This window comes from Canis aureus, chromosome X, assembly GCF_053574225.1.
Source record: "Canis aureus isolate CA01 chromosome X, VMU_Caureus_v.1.0, whole genome shotgun sequence".
NCBI classification, from domain to species: Eukaryota; Metazoa; Chordata; class Mammalia; order Carnivora; family Canidae; genus Canis; species Canis aureus.
This window is the reverse complement of record NC_135649.1, coordinates 63,865,723-63,877,734: the sequence shown is the minus strand read 5'-3', so window position 1 is coordinate 63,877,734 and position 12,012 is coordinate 63,865,723. Positions and strand designations below refer to the sequence as shown.

General features: G+C 35.7%; 1 protein-coding gene across 12 annotated transcripts in view; it reads left to right on the top strand.

Moving 5' to 3' along the window:
* ATP7A (ATPase copper transporting alpha) overlaps nucleotides 1-12,012 on the top strand; it is a 154,689-nt gene that overhangs the window by 78,213 nt on the left and 64,464 nt on the right. For 11 of the 12 annotated variants that reach the window (XM_077889249.1, XM_077889253.1, XM_077889244.1 and 8 more), the window contains one exon: nucleotides 8,918-9,121. The exons of the other annotated variant lie outside the window; for it this stretch is intronic. In XM_077889249.1, the coding sequence (XP_077745375.1) occupies nucleotides 8,918-9,121 (204 nt within the window). The remainder of the gene's footprint in view (nucleotides 1-8,917; nucleotides 9,122-12,012) is intronic. 12 annotated transcript variants of the gene reach the window in all.

Genomic DNA, 12,012 nt, shown 5'->3' with positions numbered 1-12,012 from the left:
AGCAGTCACTCCTCATTTTCCCCACTCCTCCCCTAGCCCTTGTTATTTACTGTTCAACTTTTTAAAGATTTTATTTATTTATTCATGAGACACACAGAGAGAGAGAGAGAGAGAGAGAGAGAGACAGGTAGAGGGAGCAGGCTCCATGCAGGGAGCCCTATGTGGGACTCGATCCTGGGACTCCAGGATCATGCCCTGGGCCAAAGGCGGGAGCTAAACCACTTGAGTCACCCAGGGATCCCCCTACTGTTCAATTTTTTATCTTTATGAATTTGACAATTCTAGGTACCATATAAGTGGAGCCATAGGATATTTGTCCATTTGTGTCTAACTTCTTTCATTTAGTATATTGTTTTCAAGGTACACAAATGTTTATCTTATGTTTGTAACATATATCAATATTTCATTTCTTTTTATTGCTAAATAGTATATATAATATATATATGAATGTCTAAATTTAAAACTACAGTTAAAAAATAAAACTACAGTTAATATATACGTATATATATAAATATATAAATATGTGTATTTATATACCTTGTTTTGTTTCCCCATCAGTTCATGGAAATTTGGGTTGTTTCTACTTCTTTTTTAATGAATAATGCCGCTAAGGACATTTGTGTATGAGTTTTTACATGAATATATATTTTTTTCTCTTGAGTGTATACCTAGGGTTGTAATTTCTGGGTCAAAGGGTGAATGTTTAACTTTTTCAGGAATTTCCATACATTTCCAAAGTGGCTGAACCACTTCACACTGTCACCTAGAATTCTGACTTTAATAAAGAAAAATCTCAAAAGACCAAAGTTTTTGTGCTCTAAAAAGGAGACACATAATTCCTTATTAGAAAATTCAAATAGAATACTGAAATGTTAAAGAGCCTTCGGTACTAAAAGTCTGAACAAAGTACCTGGGAGATCCATAATTGCAAAAGAAAATAATTATGAAACCAGAAGAAAAATTTTAGTTGGAAATACTGAAGTAAAACTGTATCAGGAAGCCATAAAAAATGAATAAAATTGGTTTCAGCAAAATTTAGTTGTATCTATCATTCCTTACAATTTTTAATACTTTATTTATTTAGAGAGCTTGAGCACAGAGGAGAGGCAGAAGGAGAGGGAGAAGTTGGAGTGGAGCTTAACACGGGGCTCAGTCTCACAACCCTGAGATTATGACCTGAGTGGAAATCAAGAGTCAGGTGCTTAAGCAAATGAGCCACCCAGGTGCCCCCATTGCTTATAATTTTTAAAATTTTCAAAATGACAATATTTGAAACTGATTCACATTTTGCTAACTCATAATGTTGAATTATTCTTCAGAGTTTATATTAAAATAATTTGGCATATATGATGCATAATGGACACCACATAAATTAGTTTACCTTAATAATCAGACAAGTTACTTACACTGTGATATTCCTGTGCTTCTTAAATTAGGAACTCAAATCATATCAACTTATATAGTATAAAAGTGATATACTTTTTAAAAGTAAAATCTAATATCTGGCATTATTGTAAGTAGGAACCTTACAGACTTTCAGATTGGACCCCCAAATTAGAATTTATCCTATTGGGATGCCTGGGTGGATCAGCAGTTGAGCGCCTGCCCTCGGCCCAGGGCGTGATCCTGGAGTCCTGGGATCAAGTCTCACATCGGACTCCCTGCATGGAGGAGCCTGCTTCTCTTTCTGCCTATGTCTCTGCCTCTCTCTCTCTGTGTCTCTCATGAATAAATAAATAAAATCTTAAAAAAAAGGGATTTATCCTATTCATCTGAGTCTGTATTTTTGCAGCTTAAAGTATTGTTCACAGATCAGCAGTAGCAGCACCATCACTGGGAGCTTCTTAGAACTATACTCTCTGACTCACTGCATACCCATTAACTAAAAATCTACATTTTATTTTTTTTAATAAGCTCTCCAGGTAATTCATATGCACATTAAAGTTTGAGAAGCACTGGCATAAATAATTTTCCACAGTGACCTCCATAAATAAACTCTCTGAATTAAATCTATATTATATTATATAATTATATATATCATAATATTAAATAATATAAGATGGCATTTAAGAGTTTCTATATAGCAGATGTGAGCTGAGTAAAAGTAAATTTCCAGCTACCTCCTATGGCTTCAAATATGTAATATTTTAGCAATAGGAGAAATTTTGGTCAGACTAGTAAGTGGAATTCAGGAGTATTTGATAGTCTCTTGTACCATGTCTATCATCTACTTAGTCCTCAGGATCCATGAGTGCAACATGTTCAGTAACATTAACAATGGCTTTTACCTTAACCAACTATTGCCAAGGGCCCCAGGAATTAATTGTTTGACAAATAATTACCAGGAGCCTGTTATGTGCCCTACATCCATTAGGGGTCATAACAAACACATTAATGGTCATGATGAATAAGTAAAAACAAACAAACAAACAAACAAACAAAAAACTTGGCACAGTGAATGTCATCATAAAAGAACTGATAGAGTTGTGACTACAGTGACCCATATTATTGAGATAAAATGTTGATATCAAGTGATTGCATTCTGTATTTCTGCTAGAGATCATTCAGAGTTTAAGATGCCATCAGAATGGTGGCTGTCCATTTTCTGAATATCAGTGTCAATGCTGATCCTGGCCTCACAACCTATCACCATAATCCTTTTCCAGACAGAGAGGGGCCTGCATGATTTGTCTTTATGACACACTAATCCTGGGTGGGCTGTAAAAGTTAAAGGAGATAGAGAAATATGAGGTGTTTTTTTCTTCATTGGTGAATTATTTTTTTAATTTTATTTTTAAAAATTTTAATTCAGGTTTAGTTATCATACAATGTTACAATAGTTTCAGGTGTACAACATAGTGATTCAACAATTCCATACATCACTGGGTGCTCATCACAAGTGCACTCCTTAATCCCCATCACCTGTTTAACCCATCCTCCCAACCCTCCTTCTAGTAACCATCTGTTTATCCTTTATAATTAAGAATCTTTCTTAATTTATTTCTCTCTTTTTTGCCCCTTTGCTCATTTGTTTTGTTTCTTAAATTCCATATATTAGTGAAATCATACAGTATTTGTCTTTCTCTGACTTATTTCCCTTATCATTATATTCTCTTGCTCCATCTGTGTTATTGCAAATGGCAATATTTCATTTTTTGTGGCTAAATAATATTCCTCTGTGTGTTCATGTGTGTATGCATATGTATATGTGTATATGTACGTGTGTGTGTGTATGACACTTTCTCTGTCCATTCATCAATCGATAGACACTTGGGCTGCTTCCATAATTTGGCTATTGTAAATAATACTGCTGTAAACATTGGGGTGCATGTATCCCTTTGAATTAGTGTTTTTATATTCTTTGGGTAAATAACCAGTAGTGTGATTGCTGGATCATAGGGTAGTTCTAGATTTAACTTTTTGAAGAACCTCCATAATATTTTCCACAGTGGCTGCACTAGTTTGCCTTCTCACCAGCAATGCAAGAGCGTTCCTTTTCTCCTATCTCCTTGCCAACACTTGCTGACAGGTGTGAGGTTATATCTCATTGTAGTTTGGATTTGTATTTCCCTGATAATCACAGATATTAAGCATCTTTTCATGTGTCTGTTGGCCATCTGTATGTTTTCTTTGGAGAAATATCTGTTCATGTCTTCTGCCCATTTTTAAATTGGCTTATTTGTTTTTGGGTGTTGAATTTGATAAGTTCTTTATATATTTTGGATACTAATCCTTTATTGGATATGCCATTTGCAAATATCTTCTCCCATTCAGTAGGTTGCCTTTTAGTTTTTGTTTTTTTTATTTTTTTATTTTTTATTTTTTTTGCCTTTTAGTTTTGTTGGTTATTTCCTTCGCTGTGCAGAAGCTTTTCTTTTGACGTCCTTCCAATAGTTATTGTTCCTTTTGTTTCCCTTGCCTCAGGAGGCATATCTAGAAAAAAGTTGCTATGGCCAGTGTCGAAGAAGTTACTGCCTGTATTCTCTTCTAGGATTGTGATGGTTTCCTGTCTCACATTTAGATCTTTTTAGGTCTTTAATCCATTTTGAATTTATTTTTGTGTATGGTGTAACAAAGTGGTCCAGTTTCCTCATTTTGCATGTAGCTATCCAGTTTTCCCAACAGCATTTGTTGAAGAGACTTTTTCCATTACATATTCTTGCTGCCTTTGTCAAAGATTAATTGACCATAAATTCTGGATTTGTTTTTGGGCTTTCTATTTTGTTCTATTGATCTATGTGTCTATTTTTGTGTCAGTACTATAATATTTTGATTTCTACAACTTTGTAATATAACTTGATGTCTGGTACTGTGATACCTCCAGTTTTGTTTTTCTTTTTTAAGATTGCTTTGGCTATTCAGGGTCTTTTGTGGTTCTATACAAACTTTAGGATTGTTCGTTCTAGTGTGAAAAATGCTATTGGCATTTTGGTAGGGATTGCATTAAATGTGTAGACTGCTTAGATTAGATGTGTAGAATAGGCATTTTAATATTATTTTTCCTTTTTAAAAATATTTTATTTGTTTATTCATGAGAGACACACACACACACACAGAAGCAGAGACACAGGCAGAGGGAAAAGCAGGCTCCATGCAGGGAGCCTGACTTGGGACTCGATTCCTGGTCTCCAGGATCACACCCTGGGCTGAAGGTGGCGCTAAACCTCTGAGCCACCTGGGCTGCCCTTATTTTTCCTTTTAATCAATGAGCATGCAATGTCTTTCCATTTTTTTGTGTTGTCTTCAATATCTTTCATCAGTATCAATGTTTTATAGTTTTCAGAGTACAGATCTTTTACCTCTTTGGCTAAGTGTATTCCTAGGTATTTTATTATTTTTGATGCAATTGTAAATGGAATTGCTTTCTTAATTTCTTTTTCTGCTGCTTCATTTTATAATAAATGAATATTGTAATTTGTCATGCTTTTTCTGCATCTGTTGAAATGATCATATGGGTTTTTTCCATAGAAATACAACAGATTTCTGTACCTTGATTTTGTATCCTGCGACCTTACTGAATTCATTTATGAGTAGTTTTTTGGTGGACTCTAGGTTTTCTATGTAATATCATGTCATCTGCAAAAAGTGAAAGTTTTATTTCTTCCTTGACAATTTGGATGCCTTTATTTCTTTTTATTGTTTGATTGCTGTGGCTAGGACTTCCAGTACTATGTTGAATAAAAGTAGTGAGAACAGACATCCTTGTTCCTGATCTTAGGGGGACAAACTCAGTTTTTCACCATAGAGTATGATGTTAGCTGTGGGTTTTTCATATAAAGCATTTATTACATTGCAGTGTGTTTGTTCCCTCTAGACTTACATTTTTTAGAGTATATTATAATAAATGGATATTGTAATTTGTCATGCTTTTTCTGCATCTGTTGAAATGATCATATGGGTTTTTTTTCCTTTTTTTGTTGATGTGATGTATCACATTGATTGACTTGCAAATACTGCACCACCCTTGCATGGGAAGTTCTTTTTATCATGATCATTAATCTCATCATTCTCTTAAAAAGATATATAATATATGAAGTTAAGTCTTCACTAACCAATTAAAGCATAAAAATACTGAAATTCTTTTCCTGTTTTGTGACTTTTTATTTCTAATTTCAAACTTACAGAAGAGCTGCAAAAGTAATACAAAAAAATTCCTGTTTACCAATTTCTCTCAGATTCCCTCATTTTTAATATTTTACCACATTTGTTTTATAATTATCTGTTGACAGACACATAGACACACACACTTTTTCTGAATCATTTGAGAGTATGTTGCAGAAATGATGTTCTTAATTCTTTTTAATCTATTATTTGATTTTCATATTACTTCAGACACTGATCCCACCAGTTTTGAGGATGAGATTGGAAACTCTTTCTTGAAATATTTGGAATCTTTTCTGATTGTTGCCTCAAGTGCAGGAAAGTCAACCTTCCTTCCTTTTGAATTCACTTAAGCATACGCCATGTTGCTAGAGCCTATAGAAAATCTAATTGAAGAAAAGTAGTCCTTTAATTCAGTGTGGCTTTTTAACACCTGCACTGCTTCTGTGGAAGAAGAAAACTTTTGCATTTCTGGTTGCCACACTCACTGGGGTAAAGGGCACAATTTTATGGATCTTTGTTGAGAGGTCATGCCAAGGTAGCTAAAAGGAACTACCTCTATGACTTATTTTAATACTATACTACCAGAGTATGAAAATTGCAGATTGTATTATGGGTTATCTCTGGTACCTGAAATACCTGAATTACTCTGGAACAGGACCTAAAGTAATTAGCAGTATAAACTTTTTTTTTCCAGTATCTAAGTTCAAAATTAAGTCTTTATAGTAATTATGAGAGAATGAAGTAAGCTCTTGGATGGATTAAAATCATGTATTTTTTCAAAGCCACAGCTATTTTCTTTGAGCAAATGAACTTCCTTTTTGAATTCTTTAAGATAGGGATCCCTGGGTGGCGCAGCGGTTTGGCGCCTGCCTTTGGCCCAGGGTGTGATCCTGGAGACCCGGGATTGAATCCCACATCGGGCTCCCGGTGCCCGGTGCATGGAGCCTGCTTCTCCCTCTGCCTCTCTGTCTCTCTCTCTGTCTCTCTCCCTCTCTCTGTGACTATCATAAATCAATAAAAATTTTTAAAAAATTTTTAAAAATTTTAAAAATTTGAATTCTTTAAGATAACAATAGTATTTGGTAACTTTTTCTGTCTTCTAAATAATGCTCTCATAATCTGAATGAATTAGTATAGTTTTCTAAATTGATTTTCTTAAGACCAGAGACTGACTAGTTTTGGGATTGTGAGTATCTAATCCATTGTGATTAGTGTCCTTTGCTGTAACCCAACTGGCTGTAGTGCCATCACCTGGAAGAGTGGTGGAAATGCAGGATCTCAGGTTCCATCTTAAATGTACTGAACCAGAATCTGCATTTTAACAAAACCCCCAGGTTATTATATGTGCATTAAAATTTAAGAGCTATTACTATACTGATTTGGGAAATCTATATCATTATTTATGAGTTAAATGGTTAGGTTAAAGTTTTTGCAAAAGATGCCTTCTTTAACGTCCTGAAAACCAGCCCTGATGCAGGGATTCCTCTATGGGCTAGCCAAATAGACCTGAACCAGTTTTTTTGCCCAAGGGGAAGAAAGAACAAGTTAGGTGCCTGAAAATTTCCACGTCATCTCTTTTACTCTTTGTCTCTGCAAGAGAGTATAAAATCTTTAGCTTTGGAAGTGCATGGATGTGCTAGAGAGAATAACTTCTCCCTTCTTGGAGGTGATTAATACTGCTGTGGATAAACTCAAACAGAATGGTAGATTTTCTGAGACTGCGGGGTATCTTCTGGATGATAGGAGCTTCCATTGTTCCACAGTGCATAAACATTGTATGGAGGGATTTTCCAAATATTACTTTTATTTTATTATACTTTATATTTTTTTTAGAGAGAGAGAGCGTGTGCGTGCCTGCACACACTGTGGGGGGGGGGTGAAGGGAGAGGGGAAAAGAGAATCTTAAGCAGGCTCCACATCCAATACAGAGTCTGACATGGGGCTCAGTCTCACGACCCTGATATCATGACCTGAGCCAAAATCAAGAGTCGGACACTTAACCAACTAAGTCACAAAGGCACCCCCCAAATATTCCTTTGCACAGAACAAAGATTACTGCAGACTTACTCCTTGCCTTTTCTTCTATTGTCCACAAAGACATTTTAATGTAAAAAAATACTATGTATTAGTGTTTAAAATTCAAACAATACAGAAGTGTCTATAGAGAAAATGTGTTCATCTGTCATTCTTTTTTATTTTTTTTTATTTTTTTTTAAGATTTTATTTATTCATGATAGTCACAGAGAGAGAGAGAGAGAGTCAGAGACACAGGCAGAGGGAGAAGCAGGCTCCATGCACCGGGAGCCCGATGTGGGATTCGATCCCGGGTCTCCAGGATCGCGCCCTGGGCCAAAGGCAGGCGCCAAACCGCTGCGCCACCCAGGGATCCCCTGTCATTCTTTTTAAAAATATTTTATTTATTTGCTCATGAAAGACACACAGGCAGAGACACAGGCAGAGGGAGAAGCAGGCTCCCTGTGGGGAACCCGATGCAGGACTTGATCCAGGACCCCGGGATCATGCCTTGAGCCAAAGGCAGACGCCCAACCAGTGAGCCACCCGGGTGCCCCTCATCTGTCCATTCTATTCCTGCCTTAACCCCATTTCTCAGAAATAGCCACCATTAATATTTTGACTTTCTTATGTATGGTCTCATATATACATATACACAAAAAGTTTTAAAATTACATCATACTGCAGTGCTGTTTTATAAATTGCTTTTCGTTCTACTTACTATATCATGAGTTACTTTAATGTCAGTATGCAAATCATTAACATGATAATAAAAATTCATTATAAAAATAAGAGCTATCCATCAACAAACTACTCTCTACCTGGGGTTTGCAGTAGAGATAATAGCTAGAAGAACTTGGGTTCATTTTTTAAGATTTTATTTATTTATTTGAGAGAGAGAGAGCCAGCATAAGAGAGGAGGGGCAGGGAGAAGGAGTGAAGCAGACTCACCCCTGACCAGGAAGACTGATGTGGGGCTCGATCCCAGGACCCTGGGATCATGACCCAAACTGATGGCAGACGCTCAATCCACTGAGCCACCCAGGTGCCCCAAATAACTTGGTATAACCAATGTTTTGTTTATTCAGTTGGTTCAGGTTTTCTAGAGAACTGGGATGGGCAGTACTGGAATTCAAAGTCACTTTCTGGAAAGTATAAAAGTTAACAGTGCTGAGAGCTCTAGGTCCATGCTGGTTTTAAAGGAATGGATTGACAGTGTCTAGAGGTGTGGATTGTGATGAATGACAAGGATGCAACTGAAGAGTACCTCAAATGAAAAGAATCTTTCCCTGTCCACCAGATATAAATGAGCCATTGGTAATAATAGGTCAGACCTCATCGGAAATGCCGCTTTTGACCTCAACTAATGAATTTTATACTAAGATGATGACACCAATTCACGATGTGGAGACAAAGACTTCATCTAAGTGTTACATACAGGTCACTGGTATGACTTGTGCTTCCTGTGTAGCAAACATTGAACGGAATTTAAGACGAGAAGAAGGTGAGACACTCTTGAAGCCTCTCATTTTGTGTATTGATTTGAGGACTCTGTCCTTTTTGTTCTCTTAGGTGTTTTGTAACCATTTTTGTGGTTCTTGCCACAAAAGGCCTTATGAAGTCCTGCATATGAGTGATGTGCAGGACAACTTTGACTTTCTGACAGCCAGTTTTTGTGTTTTGTTACCTTAGTTCCCAAGTTCCTATCTTGTTTACCTCATGATCACATTTTAATATCAATGAAATTTGTAGGAAAACAGCAGAAGGAAAGATATAAGGTTACTATTCTCTATGGACCTTGGTTGCAATGGATTTTAAGAAACATACCAATTTTCTGATAAAACTACACTTAAACCTAATAACCACAGTCCATTAGTTTCAATATTAATGTACTTGGACCAAAAACCAGACCAGAACCAAGTTTGTTTAGAATTATGTTATTCTCTTCCAACAGTTTGATCACTGATCATTGCTTGCAGTAAAAATGTTTAAAAAGTTACTTAATATTCTCTACAAATTTTAACTCTAGGTTACAAAATCTTAGAAAATTTACAGCAAACCTTTTTTTTTATTCAATCAAACTCAAATGTTTTGTGTTATAAGTTTGCACTCATATTAATTGGCTTCACACTGTGACATAATAGATTTGTTAGGGATGCCTGGGTGGCTCAGCGGTTGAGCCTCTGCCTTCGGTCCAGGGTGTGATCCCAGACTTTTGGGATCACGTCCCGCGTCCCGGCTCCCTGTATAGAGCCTGCTTCTCTCTCTGCCTATGTCTCTGCCTCTCTCTGTGTGTCTTTCATGAATACATAAAATCTTTAAAAAAAAGATTTGTTAACTATAGATAGAGATATACAGTTATGTTTAATGAGACTGAAGTTGGTACTTTGGCAGCCCTAGCCCCAGTGTCTTAATACGTGCCCTTAGTCACAAGGGCCAAATAAGTAAGATTAATATCAGCTTATCCCTTCTATTGTGGGAAGATAACTCAAAGTGTGTAATAGTAATACAAGCTTGTGGTCCACAGGCCTTATATATAAAGGCCTTATATATTCCATATATATATATATATATATATATATGTATGTGTGTATATATACACACATATACACACATACCTTACTTTATATATAAAGGCCAGAAAATTATAACAAAGTGTATGTTATACAGTTATTACTTTATCTGCATTGTGTCATTTTTGCCTGTCATTTCAGTCTCCGTTTTATCTAATTAAAATGCATTTGAGGCTGAAGCTTGTATCATGCTTTTTTAAAAAAGATTTTATTTATTTATTCATGAGAGACAGAGAGAGAGAGAGAGAGAGAGAGAGAGGCAGAGACATAGGCAGAGGGAGAAGCAGGCTTCCCATGGGAGCCCGATGTGGGACTTGATCCCAGGACCCCGGGATCACGACCTGAGCCAAAGGCAGACATTCAACCACTGAGCCACCCAGGTGCCCTTTGAATGATTAAAAGAGGAAGGCTGGGAGGTTACAAACAAATGAAAGCAAAGGAAGTTTGTAAGGTTCCTGTCTAATTTTAGGACCAACTATTTTTTTGGCAATCCAGAAATAGCCCTTTTCATGAGATAAGCAATGCCTATGCCAATCATGAATCCCTTAAAAAAATCCATTGTGCTGATTGATTCTTCCAGTTGCTCCTTATTATCCCCTTTACCACCTCTTTACCCAGTTGGGAATACCATTGGCCTAGCTAGGGTCACTATATTTACTTTTTTAAAAACTAAGTAACACTGGTTGTCTCAGTTTAATTTGCATTATATTTCTAAAAATGAATAGAATTCTAATTATAGTTTGAAGTAAGAGTTTTAAAAATTATCCATAATTTATGTACTTATGAAACCTATCTTTGAGAGTCAGATTTTCCCTTTTCTTTCTGTTAGGCTATAGATTACATGCAATTGGAGCAAAAAAGATTTTTCCTACTTTCTCTATAACCTACTCTTATTACTGATGGTTTCCTATGAACTGATCCTCTGAATTATTTGGTATCCACAGAGCCCAGAATGCAAGCATTTTATATAGAAAACTTAGATTATATAGGTACTTTGTTTTCTTATTAAAACTATTAAGTTAATATTAAGTTATTAAGTTATTATTTTTTCTTTTTATCAAACTGCAGAGTTGACCTATGGACTATTGATCCCCATTAGGGGATCCCCTGTCAGTCACCAAGTGCCATAGATTACTGGAAAGAGATGACATTTCTGCTATGCAGAATTAATTTTCTTCCTGGCAATGACAGCAATAGCTGGCCTAGAGAAGTAGGATGGTTGTTAATAAAAGGCTTGTGCTACAGAACAGGATAACTGTGATAAAATGAACTCCTTTGTTTTATTGACAAGTAGTATGGCACTTTTTACCCCTATAAATAAGAATACTTTATATTAGTGTGTGTCAGTCATATTTGATAATTGTAAGAAATGACTATTATTTGTTATAATGTGCATGTTGGTACATTCTTGGATTCTTTGCTGTAACTGCAGTGATTTCCTTAAGTGCCTGAGATCCTTTCTGTAGGTCTCTAAGTTAGTTTCTACAAATGCTTTACATTTATATGATAAAGTCTCAATCTATTACAATTCATGGATCTTATTTGGATCCCAATTTAAAAAGACAAACTGTGTTAGATAAACTAATAATTACAAGACAATTCTGGAAATATAAATTCTGCCTGGATATTTTGTGATATTGAGGAATTATTCTAGATGTGATAATGGTATTATAGGTATTTTTTAAGAGAAGAGTCTTTTAGAGATATGTATTTAGATTTTTACATATGAAATGTTATCTGGGTTTTGCTTCAAAATAATTGGAGGTAGAGTGCAGGAAGTAAAAGGATAGGAATATAGATGAAACAAGATTAGCCACAATTG